At 45.4% G+C, this 16,840-nt stretch overlaps 1 protein-coding gene across 3 annotated transcripts in view; it reads left to right on the top strand.

Moving 5' to 3' along the window:
- Positions 1-16,840, top strand: part of LOC110532940 (sushi, von Willebrand factor type A, EGF and pentraxin domain-containing protein 1) — a 155,842-nt gene that overhangs the window by 51,844 nt on the left and 87,158 nt on the right. For all 3 annotated transcript variants that reach the window (XM_036987453.2, XM_036987454.2, XM_090183690.1), the window contains exons 4-5: positions 11,625-11,783; positions 16,642-16,821. In XM_036987453.2, coding sequence (XP_036843348.2) covers positions 11,625-11,783; positions 16,642-16,821 — 339 coding nt within the window. The remainder of the gene's footprint in view (positions 1-11,624; positions 11,784-16,641; positions 16,822-16,840) is intronic.

The following is a 16,840-nucleotide window of genomic DNA, read 5'->3' as shown; positions in this document are numbered from 1 at the left end:
ATTCCTCCTCCACCAAACTTTACAGTTGACACTATGCATTTGTGCAGGTAGAATTTTCCTGGCATTTGCCAAACCAAGATTCGTCCATCGGACTACCAGATGGTGAAGTGTGATTCATCACTCCAGAGAAAGCGTTTCTACTGCTCCAGAGTCCAATGGCGGCGAGCTTAACACCACTCCAGCCGACGCCTTGCATTGCGCCTGGTGATCTTAGGCTTGTGTGCGGCTGCTCGACAGTTCTTGTGCTGATGTTGCTTCCAGAGGCAGTTTGGAACTCGGTAGTGAGTGTTGCGACTGAGGACAGACAATTTTTACATGCTCCCCGCTTCAACACTCAGAGGTCCCGTTCTGTGAGCTTGTGTGGCCTACCACTTCGCGGCTGAGTCGTTGTTGCTCCTAGACATTTCCAATTCACAATAACAGATCTTACAGTTGACTGGGGCAGCTCTAGCAGGGCAGAAACTTGACGAACTGACTTGTTGGAAAGGTGACATCCTATGACGGTACCATGTTGAAAGTCACTAGCTCTTCAGTAAGGCAATTTTATTGATAATGTTTGTCTATGGAGATTGCATTGCTGTGTGCTTGATTTTATACACCTGTCAGCAACGGGTGTGGCTGAAATAGCCAAATCCACTAATTTGAAGGGGTGTCCATATACTTTTGTATATATTGTATATATTTTAGGGGGGATAAAATATTGAATTTGGCCTTTACTGTTATAGCCCATAGAAACACATTGAATAACACATTCATAAATTGCAAAACAAAACAAAAATGTTTCAAGAGGAATAAGGTTTTGAAGTGTTTTTCCTATATCTTGGAGATATAAGAAAACTCATGGATTTGCAAGTTTTTTTTTGCCATATTCAATCACTTTGTTTATGGCACTTTTTTTACACCTTATTAACTTTTGTGCCATTCTTACAGGGTTACCTTCCCCTGCACTTGTGTAGGTCATAGAGCAAAACAAGTGAGTGAGTGTTTACCTGTCGATGTTGGTGACTTATTAGTTTGTAACTCAAACGGTTCGGTCTGGACAGTTGGTTTTGTGAGAGCACATTTTCGAAATTAGGACTTGGGTGTCTGAAAGTTCAGACGACTGCTTGTGGATGTTGTAGAGCAAAACATATGACACTGTTTTGTTCGTGAGAGACGCTAGCTTAAACTGTTCAGGTTTTACTTACCTAACGTAGCAGGCATAAAAGAAACACCTGAAACTAGATCCTCTACATACTGGTCGTGACGAGAATAAAAAAATGTTGGGGGAGGTTCTCTTCTGCACTCTTCAACCAATCCAGTAAATGTGGAGGAGTAGTTAAAATGGTGTCACCTTGTTAACGTTCAGAAGAGGAAGTTGCATCACAGGCTCTCTTTCAATTTCCCCTGAAAACCAGGACATCCGGTTGTTGGGGACTTGGCAGATGCAAGGGTTTTACAGACGATTTTGTGACAATTTTCTTGTCCGGATCCTCTGTGTAGAAAACACCACTTTCAACAAGCTCCAGGAATAGGTTTAAACCAGTGGTTCTTAACCTGGGTTCGATCGAACCCCAGGGGTTCGGTGAGTCAGTCTCAGGGGTTCGGCGGAGGTCAAGACACACATTCGATTAATATGATTCGTGATGACACGCTCCGCTTGGCCATCATTGGCTGCAGGTGATCACGCTACATCGTTTGGCCTATCTGTGCTGCAGGGAATTTGGTGCGCTCAGTAGTCGACTTGTGATTTCTTTCTTAATATTTTATTCCCTTCATACTTACTATGTCGAGCAAAAAAAGAAAGTGGTCTGACGAATATGTACAATATGGATTTACATGTATAACCGAACGTGATGGGAGTCAGTGTCCTAACTGCATGATTTGCAATGCCAAGTTGAGCAATTCTAGTCTAGCACCGGCAAAACTAAGAGAACACTTCCTTAAGCTGCATGGAGATGGAAAATACAAGAACACAACGCTCGCTGAATTCAAGGTGAAGAGAGCCAGATTCGATGAAAAGGCTACTCTGCCTGTTCTCGGCTTTGTACCCATCAACAAACCGATCCTCACAGCATCGTACGAAGTTGCTTACCTGATCGCAAAGCAGGGCAAACCACACACCATTGGTGAAACACTCATAAAACCAGCTACGTTGAAGATGGCGAATATCATGCTGGGAAAAGAGGCCGAAGTTAAGTTATCCCAAATTCCTCCTATAAATGACACCATCAGCGACAGAATCGAGGACATGAGCAAAGACATCTTGGCTCAAGTAGTTGCAGATCTGATTTCAAGCCCGGCAAAATTCAGCCTTCAACTCGACGAGACCACAGATGTTTCCAATCTAAGCCAGCTTGCAGTATTCGTGCGCTATGTGAAAGATGACGTGATAAAGGAAGAATTTTTATTTTGTAAGCCTCTTACAACAACAACTAAGGCAGCCGATGTGAAGAAACTTGTGGATGACTTCTTCAAAGACAACAATCTTTCGTGGGATATGGTTTCTGCAGTTTGTTCGGACGGAGCTCCAGTCATGCTGGGAAGAAAGTCTGGTTTTGGTGCGCTAGTGAAAGCCGATGCACCACACATCATTGTTACGCATTGTATTCTGCACAGGCATGCGTTGGCAACAAAAACCTTGCCTCCAAAACTGGCAGAAGTATTAAAAATTGTAGTGGAATGCGTAAACTATGTGCGAACTAGTGCTCTGCGGTATCGCATCTTCAGTGAGCTGTGTAAAGAAATGGGCTCTGAATTCGAGGTACTTCTGTACCATTCTAACGTTAGGTGGTTATCCCGGGGACAGGTGCTGAATCGTGTTTTTGCCGTGCGTGTGGAATTAGCCCTGTTTTTGCAAGAGCACCAACATTGTCATGCAGATTGCTTCAAAAATTCTGAGTTCATTCTCATTTTAGCGTACATGGCCGATATCTTCGCAGCTCTCAATCATCTCAATCAAAAGATGCAGGGCGGTGGAGTCAACATCATCGAAGCGGAGGAAAACCTGAAGGCTTTTCAAAAAAAGCTACCGTTATGGAAACGACGAACAGAGAACAATAACTTCGCAAACTTTCCCCTGCTGGACGACTGTGTAAGTAAGATCGAAGATGTATCTGGAATTGGAGACATTTCTGTACCCGCTGAACTGAAGCAAGCAATTGCCATGCACTTAGATGAGCTTGCAAATTCTCTCGACGGATACTTCCCTACAAGAGAGTCATATCCAGCATGGGTGAGACAGCCGTTCACGTTTAGTGTTGAGATAACAGATGTCAATGATGAATACCTCAATGAAATCATGGAAATTCAGCAGAGCCAGGTTCAACAGCAACTCTTCAGAACAACAACGCTTTCAACGTTTTGGTGTCAACAAATGGTAACGTACCCTGTTATTGCTAAGAAAGCTCTGGAGATGTTCATACCGTTTGTTACAACATATCTTTGCGAGCAATCCTTTTCGAGGATGCTGGACATAAAAACGAAGAAAAGGAACAGACTTTGTTGCGAAAATGACATGAGCGTGGCACTTGCCAAGGTGAAGCCGCGCATTTCTGAACTGGTCTCTGAAAGGCAACAGCAGAAGTCACACTGATTTGCAGTGAATATTCATTATTATGTTTTTGTTTTTGTGTGAAAATGATCATCTGTGTGAAAATGTTTTGATGATTTTGTTCTTTGTACACAGTGATGTTGATGCACGGTTCATTTTGTGCACCAGTCAAATATATACCTATGTTTTGAATTTGATTTGTTTTTTCAATTAAGAAGGGTTCGGTGAATGCGCATATGAAACTGGTGGGGTTCAGTACCTCCAACAAGGTTAAGAACCACTGGTTTAAACTTTAGATCGGCGGAAAGAGAGAATTGAGCTGCAGTCAATGCAGAAACAGTAAGTCTCTAGCATAAACACATAGTGAGCTATTCAATATAAAAATGATGTCATGCTAGAGTCATTATCTTTAGCTACAGCCTCAGAATTTCACAAGGCCTTTGTTTGATTTTGGAGTGGTGGGCGTGTGTGCTGTTGTCAATGCAACCTGTCACGAAAGGTCACAGGTGTCACTGTTGATGACTAAGAAAATGACTGAGGGGCCAGTGATGGGGGCTGTGTGTGTGTCTGTGTGTGTCTGTGTTTGTGTAGGTGTGGTCCTTTTGTGTCTTCACTAGGATCACTGCATTGACCTATGACCTACTGTATGATCCCAGTGTCATGAGGTTGGCCTGGGAGGTAGGTTTATGACAGTCATAAATACCTCTTCCCCCTTTTTCCTCTCTCTACCCTACTGATGTGAAATTTGAAAACCCCTTGGTTAACATAGAGATTCTGGGAACATCAGAAGGTGGGGGGAAATTAACTATATTCTGGTAATCCGACCAATTGAACATATGCCGTGGTACTTAATGAATATGATGTCAGTTCGGTTGTCATCTGAGACATTCTCATCAATGATAAGATGACAAACTCTACAGTGGAAAGTCTACACATCAGAGTTATCGGATTCACATGGAATTGTTGTTCAATTTAAATGTTTGAATTTGAAATTATTCGTGATGGGATGAAATGTGATTTTAGCTTCTAAAATGTGAGATTTGGGTTTTCATAAGATAGGGCTCTGCTCAATCAGTGGTCCGCCCCTGTGAAGGAACATGGGCTATAAAACTTTTCAAACACGCCCTCCTCTCCCTTCCTATATAAGCCCTTTACGACAATATAACCTCCTGTTCCGAGGACGTGAGGACGACGGTCCGATGTCAGAATGGTTCAGATAATAACTACAGAACGAAGCTAACATCAGCGTGAGCTTTGGTTGCAAATGGTATGAACTTTGAACTCTTATTCACTACAGAAGTGATACCTCCTAGCTGTTGAGTTAGCAACCACAGCTGCAAACGCAGGTTAGAAAGGAACAGACAGAGTATCCCGTCCACCACACAATGACATTACTACAACAAATCCAATTTAACAGCAGAGACATTCTTCAAAGGACTCGGTTGGGCAACACGGCTTTCCATCTACCACCAACCTACCGAAGCGGAGCTCAGAGTAAATATTTATTGCATTTTCCTTTTCCAATTGGGCGGTAATTTAGAATGCATAAGATACTGTATTTACGATAGCACAGCTTCGCCCTTTGTTCCTCAGTCTTCCCGCTCTTTCACTCAAACTCAGCCCCTTTTCTTTTGTGTAACCAGCTGTCATATCTGTTCCACCCTCTAGGGACATTTTCCTTTATGACGTAATTTGTAATCAAGTTATGATTCAATGATGTGTATATGTAATTCTGTGTGATTAGTTAGGTATTTAGTAAATAAATAATTAAACCCAATTTTGTATTGCTGATTCAAATTGTTAGCCAGGGTTCGTGCAGATAACCAAGAATTTACAACTTTCAGATGAGACTGAATTAAGATGACGATTAATATTGACTGCTGTTGATGTAAAATATTACTAGGTCTTTAAGAGTTTATTCGGAAGATCGCAGCTCCATAAATGTTATTTTGTGGTGCCCGACTCTCTACATGATTAGCTCAATCAGATAATATTAATTACAGAGAAATTATTTCATAGAATAGCATGTCATATCACTTAATCCGGCATAGCCAAAGACATGACACTAGGAAGTAGTGCTGTATACTCAAACTTAACTTGTCCACTGTATCAGTTGACTTTCCATTTGGTATGAACTATTCTGCCGATCTAGACACAATATGTCACATTGAGGTGTGTACAATATGTTGTTAATTTAAGCCAGTTTGCTACAGCAGGAAAACAAATCCTGCAGAAACAGAAAATGTTAGGGCAAATCAAGTATCAAGTTCTCAAGTGAAAATACAATTTTCTTTTAAGCCTTTTTAAACCTTGAATACACTGCAAGTTTGTTTCCTGCCGTGCTGAAAAATGATTAGCATCAAAAGAGTGATCAAATTAAGATCCGCCATCTGTACAGTGCCTTGTTCTTTGTGAATGTACACTTGACTGTTTCCCCCCTGGTTGGCTGCACATTTGCAGCGGCAGATTGAGGTCTTAAACGTGAAGTCATGTTAAGAATTGAAAGTGTCCTTGCATGTGAATGTTTTTTTTTAAATCTTTGTTAAAAAAACAGGGATTTAAAACCAAACCAACGGAATCAAGTGGTGTGGCTGCGGTCCAGAGTTGGAGCGTTCAGATTTAGGTTTGACTTGTTCTGTCTAAATTGTTAGTCTTGTGTTACAGGCAAATAAGGTATTTCAGTTTTTTTTTATTTTTATACATATGAGAAAAAAATATGTAAAAACCTGTTTTCACTTTGTTGTTATGGGGCATTGTGTGTAGATTGATGAGGGGAAACAATGATTGAATCCATTTTAGAACAAGGCTATAGTGTAACACAATGTGGAGAAAGGGGAAGGGGTCTGAATACTTTCCGAATGCATTGTATCTGGAAACACAAAATCCCCATTTTTTAAAGAAAGACCACAGGGTTTGCGCCTGTGCAACAGTAGATATTAAGTTTAACATATGTTTGTATTGTACATTTGATCAAGACTTAAAGATAACTACGGTTATTTTAAGACATCCAACAGAATAGCAATGATTTGTACATTCCCCAGTTGCTCCCCACATGGGAAGATAGAGACACAGACTATAGGAAAACGCTGGTGGCCTTTTCGCTAAGGGGGGAATTTGTTAAGACTCAGCAAATCTGTCACTGTTATTGGGGACTGAGATGCGGAGATGTGCTGAGTATTCTTCTGGATTCACTTTCAGGGTTTCCGTTTGTCTGTTTGAGATCCCACTAATGGATTACAGGCTCCCCATGGTCTCCAGAGAAGATTTCTAGACTTCTTTGGCTTCTTGAGTGACTTCTTTGGCCCTTACGGTTAGTTCACGAGCTAGACTAAATGGCTTACTTCATCATTTTATGAGCAAGAAATGATGTTGATGAATCTGTCTGGTACTGTACGTTGTTTAGTTGAAAGTGATGCACATGTTAATCATTACATTAACATTTTAGTCATTTAGCAGACTTACAGGAGCAATTATGGTTAAGTGCCATGCTCAAGGGTACATCAACAGATTTGGGGGGATTCAAAGCAGCAACCTTTCAGTTACTGGCCCAACGCTTTTAACTGCTAGGCTATCTGCCGCCCTCCTGCCATCCTCCTGCCATCCTCCTGCAGCCCTCCTGCCATCATCCTGACATCCTCCTGACATCCTCCTGCAGCCCTCCTGCCATCCTCCTGATATCCTCCTGCAGCCCTCCTGCCATCCTCCTGATATCCTCCTGACATCCTCCTGCAGCCCTCCTGCCATCCTCCTGCCATCCTCCTGCAGCCCTCCTGCCATCCTCCTGATATCCTCCTGATATCCTCCTGCCATCCTCCTGCCATCCTCCTGCCATCCTCCTGCAGCCCTCCTGACATTGTCCTGCCATCCTCCTGATATCCTCCTGTCATCTTCCTGCCATCCTCCTGCCATCCTCCTGCCATCCACCTGACATCCTCCTGCAGCCCTCCTGCCATCCTCCTGACTTCTTAGGCCTACACCATGCCCCTGTATGTTTAGGGGATTGATATCTCACACACATTTTCATTGGATTTAAATGTAAAACCTATATTGTCTTTCCTCTTTCTGTAGATATTGTTACCATTCTAACCATGCATAGTAAGAGTTTGAAAGCACACATGTAGGGTTGAAGGCCCGTTGTGCTCCGCTCTGTGAGGTATTTTAACCTGGGCCTGGGCGCACTCTCTCCAATTCACAGATAATCTGGACTGGACCCTTGACGGCCTACTTCCTGACCAAATGTACCGTATCCATAGGAGTCAGGGGTCAATGGACTTGTCACTAAAAGATGGAAATCAGTCTCTTTGTGGGTCATTGGGGGCTGAAGCAGATGTGCTTGCTCTTAATTCACTTTCAGGGGTTCCATCAGTCTTTTCCAGTCTCAAATCGACTCTCAGTTGGTCTTCTTGGCTAAGGTCAGTTATTTCTGAGCATATTTCATCTATCACAGTGCGTCTGGTACACCTTTAGGAAATTCACAACGTTTTCTTTCCAACACCGTCTTCCGTTTTGGCGTTTTAAGATGTATTCGTTTACCTTTCTCTTTCCCTTCTCTCATTCTCTCCATCCCTCCTTCTTTCTTTCTCTCGCGCTCCCGGTACACAGTGTGTGTTTCAACGAGAGCCTGGTCTGGCCCCTCGGAACTCTCCCCCTGTAGAGAAAACTGACTTCCAGGTTTGTATTCAGAAAGTGTCTCAGAGTTGGTGTGCTGATCTAGGATCAGGTCACCTCTGTCTATTCATTATAATCTGAAAAGCCAAACAGATCCTAGTTCAGCACACATTGAGACACTTTATGGATATGAGATTAGGTCTGTTACTAACCCCCGTGTCTACCTAAACCAGCCGACCAAGTTTCCAGTCCAGGAATTAAAATTTAACTTTAAAACAGTATTTCTACTGTTTCACTACAAGTGAAATATTATTCGTTCATAAATAACTGTGTTTCCTGTCAACTATAAGTGGAGGCTGTAAAAGGGGATCCAGGGGCCTCAAATACATTCAGACACTTACCCTTCAGGTTCTGCTGCTTGCTTATGAGGCTGAAGGTGGATGAGAATGTATGGGCTGTATCAGATCAAACACACACCCACACACACACACACACACACACACACACACACCCACACACCCCACACACACACACACACACACACACACACACACACACACACACACACACACACACACACACACAGAGACATATCCACATGCAGTACAGTCTACACATAGCTGGTGTGTATTTGATGTGGGTGAGAGGGAGGAGGCTATTCCAGGCTGTGCCAGGCTACTGGTCGAGCGGCGGTTAACGCTGCTTGGCCGACCCTGGTATGTTTAGGTGGGGAATGAGTGTGTGTTGGCACGGAGCATCCGGATCCAATGCCTGGCCCCTGTCAAGCACTAGGGCATGAGAGAGAGAGAGAGAGAGAGAGAGAGAGAGAGAGAGAGAGAGAGAGAGAGAGAGAGAGAGAGAGAGAGAGAGAGAGAGAGAGAGAGAGAGAGAGAGAGAGAGAGAGAGAGTTAGAGGCCCCTCTCCAGACTACAGCTTGGCACTAAGACAAGACAGAAAATGACCACCTCCAGCTTAGCGTTGGGTAGTAAATTAGATCGAAATACTGATTAGTCAGATCAACAGCATGTATCCTCTAGGACACTGCTCTGTGTGTTCTGGTCTCAACAAGCTACCACAGTGTTTTCTGTCCTTCACCCATGCATGGCCTGGAGCGAGATGGTAAGCTCCCTTCACAACTGTGTACTTCTTATATTGCCAACTTCAAATTTTGTCAAAATTCATGCATTGTGGTTTGACAAACAGTTCTGATTCAGTATAGCCTATCCATTATAGTTGGAGATAGCGATTTTCTGACCTTCCGTACTGTTTGCTAACTGGTCACTATAACACAACTGGTCTATATAACACAACTGGTCTCTATGACACAACTGGTCTATATAACACAACTGGTCTCTATGACACAACTGGTCTCTATAACACAACTGGTCTCTTTAACACAACTGGTCTATAATACAACTGGTCTCTATGACACAACTGGTCTCTATGACACAACTGGTCAATAATACAACTGGTCTCTATGACACAACTGGTCTCTATGACACAACTGGTCTCTATAACACAACTGGTCTATATAACACAACTGGTCTATATAACACAACTGGTCTCTATGTCAAAACTGGTCTCTATAACACAACTGGTCTCTTTAACACAACTGGTCTCTATGACACAACTGGTCTATATAACACAACTGGTCTCTATGACACAACTGGTCTCTATAACACAACTGGTCTCTTTAACACAACTGGTCTATAATACAACTGGTCTCTATGACACAACTGGTCTCTATGACACAACAGGTCTATAATACAACTGGTCTCTATGACACAACTGGTCTCTATGACACAACTGGTCTCTATAACACAACTGGTCTCTATAACACAACTGGTCTATATAACACAACTGGTCTATATAACACAACTGGTCTCTATGTCAAAACTGGTCTCTATAACACAACTGGTCTCTTTAACACAACTGGTCTCTATGACACAACTGGTCTCTATAACACAACTGGTCTCTTTAACACAACTGGTCTATAATACAACTGGTCTCTATAACACAACTGGTCTCTATGACACAACTGGTCTATAATACAACAGGTCTCTATAACACAGCTGGTCTTTATAACACAACTGGTCTTTATAACACAACTGGTCTATAATACAACTGGTCTATAACACAACTGGTCTATAACACAACTGGTCTCTAATACAACTGGTCTATAACACAACTGGTCTATAATACAACTGGTCTATAACACAACTGGTATATATAACACAACTGGTCTTTATAACACAACTGGTCTCTATAACACAACTGGTCTATAACACAACTGGTCTTTATAACACAACTGGTCTTTATAACACAACTGGTCTATAACACAACTGGTCTATATAACACAACTGGTCTAAAACACAACTGGTCTCTATAACACAACTGGTATATATAACACAACTGGTCTATAACACAACTGGTCTTTATAACACAACTGGTCTATAACACAACTGGTCTCTATAACACAACTGGTCTATAACACAACTGGTCTATATAACACAACTGGTCTATAACACAACTGGTCTTTATAACAGAACTGGTCTATAACACAACTGGTCTGTAACACAACTGGTCTTTATAACACAACTGGTCTATAACACAACTGGTCTCTATAACACAACTGGTCTATAACACAACTGGTCTATATAACACAACTGGTCTATAACACAACTGGTCTATATAACACAACTGGTCTATAATACAACTGGTCTATAACACAACTGGTCTCTATAACACAATTGGTCTATAACACGAGGGATGCATTGAGACGGCCATCTTCTTCTGTGAGGATCATATAGTGCAGGGCTGCCAAATTCCGGTCTTGGAGGACCAAAACACTTCCGGTTTTCATGCTCTCTTTCTAACCAGGGACTGATTAAGATGTGGGACACCAGGTGAGCCCAATTGACTACTAGGTAGAAAAAAAACAGAAGTGTTTCTGCCCTCCAGGATGGGAATTGGGCAGCCCTGATTTAGTCGATGGAGGAATGTTTGAAAACAAGCTCGGTAGCTCTACAGCCAGACAGCTTCCTGACCCCTAAATTCTTGACCCCTAGCGTCCTGACCCCTAGCTTCCTGATCAGTCTCAGGTGCTTTTAACACAAAGCATAATTGCCAAGTTAATAGAAGTATTATCCACCTCCGTGATTTCAGAATTTGCTCATGGTCATGGACATGTTTTTGCATCTGTGTGTGTATACTGTCTGTACCGGTCCTTCCTTTACATGCAACTAACAGGGTTGGGGTCAATTCCTGTTCGATCCCAGTCAATTCAGAAAGTAACCAAATTCCATCTCCAATTCCAAATGTTCCTAATTCAAAAGCATGGAAGCATTGAAGAGAATTGGAATTGGAATTTCAGTGGGACTGGAATTGAAATGGAGTTAACCCCAACCCTGGCAACTAACTACATTTCTAGGCTAAGTGTCATCTGTGTTGAGGCTAACACTGAGTGTCTGCGTCCTCTGTACAGCGTGCCCGCCTGGCACCTACAAGCCAGAGGGTACACCTGGAGGCCTGGGTACCTGCCTGCCCTGCCCTGACCAGCACCACACCTCCCAGCCCAGCAGCACCTCACGCAGCGACTGTGTCTGCAAGCAGGGCTACAGGCCCCAGGGGAAGACCTGTGAAGGTACGAGGCTCCAGACTGTCCACGCTACACTTCCAAAGTCAGACACTTAGGGCCGTTCTCCCAGACACCAGCTAGGCCGAGCCCTGGACTAAAAAGCATACTGAATGGAGAATGCTTGAAATAACCTTTTAAACCAGAATGAGGCTTAAAGTCCAATTCCACCACTTTTCAACCTCATATTCATTATTAAAAAGTAGTGGAGTTGCCCTTTAATCTGCATCTGGGAAACCGGCAGAACTCCCTAGGGAGTTAACGTTCCCAAAGCCCTTAGGCTTCACCACAACCAAGCATCTGCCGCAGGGATCAGCCTCAATACCAAGGCTTGAGGGCTGTATGTGTGTGTGTGTGTGTGTGTGTGTGTGTGTGTGTGTGTGTGTGTGTGTGTCTTTTATTTTACTCTTCTTGTGGTGACCAGAAGTCTTCACAGGGATAGTGAAACAAGAATCATTTGGACAAGTGGGGACATTTTCCCGCTCCCCAAAAGGAAAAAGGCTATCTTAGCCTTAGGGGGTAAGTTTAGGGTTAAATTTAGGATTAAGGGTTAGGTTTTAGGAGTCAGGGAAAATAGTACTTTGAATGGGAAACAATAGTTGGTCTCCACAAGCATAGTAAAACAAATGTGTGTGTGTGTGTTTGTGTGTGTGCATGTGCGTGCATGTGCAGTATAATAACTGAGTGTGCGTGTTCATGCATTTGGGCTTTTGTATCAAATAGAGGAAATCTGAGTATTTTTCATGTTTCTCCTCTCCCTCCCTTTCTCTCTCCTTCCATCCATCTCTCTCTCCTTCCATCCATCTCTCTCCCCATCTCTCTCTCCTTCCATCCATCTCTCTCCCCATCTCTCTCTCCTTCCATCCATCTCTCTCCCCATCTCTCTCTCCTTCCATCCATCTCTCTCTCCTTCCATCCATCTCTCTCTCCTTCCATCCATCTCTCTCTCCTTCCATCCATCTCTCTCTCCTTCCATCCATCTCTCTCTCCTTCCATCCATCTCTCTCCCCATCTCTCTCTCCTTCCATCCATCTCTCTCCCCGTCTCTCTCTCCTTCCATCCATCTCTCTCTCCTTCCATCCATCTCTCTCCCCGTCTCTCTCTCCTTCCATCCATCTCTCTCTCCTTCCATCCATCTCTCTCTCCTTCCATCCATCTCTCTCTCCTTCCATCCATCTCTCTCCCCATCTCTCTCTCCTTCCATCCATCTCTCTCCCCATCTCTCTCTCCTTCCATCCATCTCTCTCCCCATCTCTCTCTTCTTCCATCCATCTCTCTCCCCATCTCTCTCTCCTTCCATCCATCTCTCTCCCCATCTCTCTCTCCTTCCATCCATCTCTCTCCCCATCTCTCTCTCCTTCCATCCATCTCTCTCCCCATCTCTCTCTCCTTCCATCCATCTCTCTTCCCGTCTCTCTCCTTCCATCCATCTCTCTCTCCTTCCATCCATCTCTCTCCCCATCTCTCTCTCCTTCCATCCATCTCTCTCCCCATCTCTCTCTCCTTCCATCCATCTCTCTCCCCATCTCTCTCTCCTTCCATCCATCTCTCTCCCCATCACTCTCTCCTTCCATCCATCTCTCTCCCCATCTCTCTCTCCTTCCATCCATCTCTCTCCTTCCATCCATCTCTCTCTCCTTCCATCCATCTCTCTCCCCGTCTCTCTCTCCTTCCATCCATCTCTCTCCCCATCTCTCTCTCCTTCCATCCATCTCTCTCCCCATCTCTCTCTCCTTCCATCCATCTCTCTCTCCTTCCATCCATCTCTCTCCCCATCTCTCTCTCCTTCCATCCATCTCTCTCCCCGTCTCTCTCTCCTTCCATCCATCTCTCTCCCCGTCACTCTCTCCTTCCATCCATCTCTCTCCCCATCTCTCTCTCCTTCCTTCCATCCATCTCTCTCCCGTCTCTCTCTCCTTCCATCCATCTCTCTCCCCATTTCTCTCCATCCATCCATCTCTCACCCATCTCTCTCTCCTTCCATCCATCTCTCTCTCCTTCCATCCATCTCTCTCCCTGTCTCTCTCTCCTTCCATCCATCTCTCTCCCCATCTCTCTCCTTCCATCCATCTCTCTCCCCATTTCTCTCCTTCCATCCATCTCTCTCCCCGTCTCTCTCTCCTTCCATCCATCTCTCTCCCCATCCCTCTCCTTCCATCCATCTCTCTCACCATCTCTCTCCTTCCATCCATCTATCTCCCCATCTCTCTCTCCTTCCATCCATCTCCCTCCCCGTCTCTCTCTCCTTCCATCCATCTCTCTCCCCATCTCTCTCTCCTTCCATCCATCTCTCTCCCCGTTCTCTCTCCTTCCATCCATCTCTCTCCCCATCTCTCTCTCTCTCTCCTTCCATCCATCTCTCTCCCCGTCTCTCTCTCCTTCCATCCATCTCTCTCCCCATCTCTCTCTCCTTCCATCCATCTCTCTCTCCTTCCATCCATCTCTCTCCCCATCTCTCTCTCCTTCCATCCATCTCTCTCCCCGTCTCTCTCTCCTTCCATCCATCTCTCTCCCCGTCTCTCTCTCCTTCCATCCATCTCTCTCCCGTCTCTCTCTCTTCCATCCATCTCTCTCCCATCTCTCTTCCATCCATCTCTCTCCTTCCATCCATCTCTCTCCCATCTCTCTCCTTCCATCCATCTCTCTCCCCGTCTCTCTCTCCTTCCATCCATCTCTCTTCCCGTCTCTCTCCTTCCATCCATCTCTCTCTCCTTCCATCCATCTCTCTCCCCATCTCTCTCCTTCCATCCATCTCTCTCCCCGTCTCTCTCTCCTTCCATCCATCTCTCTTCCCGTCTCTCTCCTTCCATCCATCTCTCTCTCCTTCCATCCATCTCTCTCCCCATCTCTCTCTCCTTCCATCCATCTCTCTCCCCATCTCTCTCTCCTTCCATCCATCTCTCTCCCCATCTCTCTCCTTCCATCCATCTCTCTCCCCGTCTCTCTCTCCTTCCATCCATCTCTCTCCCCATCTCTCTCTCCTTCCATCCATCTCTCTCCCCATCTCTCTCCTTCCATCCATCTCTCTTCCCGTCTCTCTCCTTCCATCCATCTCTCTCTCCTTCCATCCATCTCTCTCCCCGTCTCTCTCTCCTTCCATCCATCTCTCTCCCCATCTCTCTCTCCTTCCATCCATCTCTCTCCCCATCTCTCTCTCCTTCCATCCATCTCTCTCCCATCTCTCTCTCCTTCCATCCATCTCTCTCCCCATCTCTCTCCTTCCATCCATCTCTCTCCCCATCTCTCTCCTTCCATCCATCTCTCTCCCCATCTCTCTCTCCTTCCATCCATCTCTCTCTCCTTCCATCCATCTCTCTCTCCTTCCATCCATCTCTCTCCCCATCTCTCTCTCCTTCCATCCATCTCTCTCCCCATCTCTCTCTCCTTCCATCCATCTCTCTCTCCTTCCATCCATCTCTCTCCCCATCTCTCTCTCCTTCCATCCATCTCTCTCTCCTTCCATCCATCTCTCTCTCCTTCCATCCATCTCTCTCCCCATCTCTCTCCCCATCTCTCTCCTTCCATCCATCTCTCTCTCCTTCCATCCATCTCTCTCCCCATCTCTCTCTCCTTCCATCCATCTCTCTCCCCATCTCTCTCTCCTTCCATCCATCTCTCTCTCCTTCCATCCATCTCTCTCCCCATCTCTCTCCTTCCATCCATCTCTCTCCCCATCTCTCTCCTTCCATCCATCTCTCTCTCCTTCCATCCATCTCTCTCTCCTTCCATCCATCTCTCTCCCCATCTCTCTCCTTCCATCCATCTCTCTCCCCATCTCTCTCCTTCCATCCATCTCTCTCCTTCCATCCGTCTCTCTCCTTCCATCCATCTCTCTCCCCATCTCTCTCCTTCCATCCATCTCTCTCCTTCCATCCATCTCTCTCCCCATCTCTCTCCTTCCATCCATCTCTCTCCTTCCATCCGTCTCTCTCTCCTTCCATCCATCTCTCTCTCCTTCCATCCATCTCTCTCTCCTTCCATCCATCTCTCTCCCCATCTCTCTCTCCTTCCATCCATCTCTCTCTCCTTCCATCCATCTCTCTCCTTCCATCCATCTCTCTCCCCATCTCTCTCCTTCCATCCATCTCTCTCCCCATCTCTCTCCTTCCATCCATCTCTCTCTCCTTCCATCCATCTCTCTCTCCTTCCATCCATCTCTCTCCCCATCTCTCTCCTTCCATCCATCTCTCTCCCCATCTCTCTCCTTCCATCCATCTCTCTCCTTCCATCCATCTCTCTCCTTCCATCCATCTCTCTCCCCATCTCTCTCCTTCCATCCATCTCTCTCCTTCCATCCATCTCTCTCCCCATCTCTCTCCTTCCATCCATCTCTCTCCTTCCATCCGTCTCTCTCTCCTTCCATCCATCTCTCTCTCCTTCCATCCATCTCTCTCCTTCCATCCATCTCTCTCCCCATCTCTCTCCTTCCATCCATCTCTCTCCTTCCATCCGTCTCTCTCTCCTTCCATCCATCTCTCTCTCCTTCCATCCATCTCTCTCCTTCCATCCATCTCTCTCCCCATCTCTCTCCTTCCATCCATCTCTCTCCTTCCATCCGTCTCTCTCTCCTTCCATCCATCTCTCTCCCCATCTCTCTCCTTCCATCCATCTCTCTCCCCGTCTCTCTCTCCTTCCATCCATCTCTCTCCCCGTCTCTCTCTCCTTCCATCCATCTCTCTCCCCATCTCTCTCCTTCCATCCGTCTCTCTCCTTCCATCCATCTCTCTCTCCTTCCATCCATCTCTCTCTCCATCTCTCTCCTTCCATCCATCTCTCTCTCCATCTCTCTCCTTCCATCCATCTCTCTCCTTCCATCCATCTCTCTCCCCATCTCTCTCCTTCCATCCATCTCTCTCCCCATCCCCAGTGGTGTACTGCCCTGAGCTGTCTCCTCCAGAGAATGGTTTCTTCATCCAGAACGTGTGTAAGAACCAGTTCAATGCTGCCTGCGGGGTACGGTGCCAGCCTGGCTACGACCTGCAGGGCAGCGGCATCAGACTGTGCCAGCCAGACGGGACATGGTCAGGCTCTCCGCCCAGCTGCAGAGGTGAGAGGGTGGTAGAACA

This window comes from Oncorhynchus mykiss, chromosome 9 (assembly GCF_057628025.1).
Source record: "Oncorhynchus mykiss isolate SJ-2025 chromosome 9, ASM5762802v1, whole genome shotgun sequence".
Lineage (NCBI taxonomy): Eukaryota > Metazoa > Chordata > Actinopteri > Salmoniformes > Salmonidae > Oncorhynchus > Oncorhynchus mykiss.
This window is presented reverse-complemented; position numbering and strand designations above follow the sequence as displayed.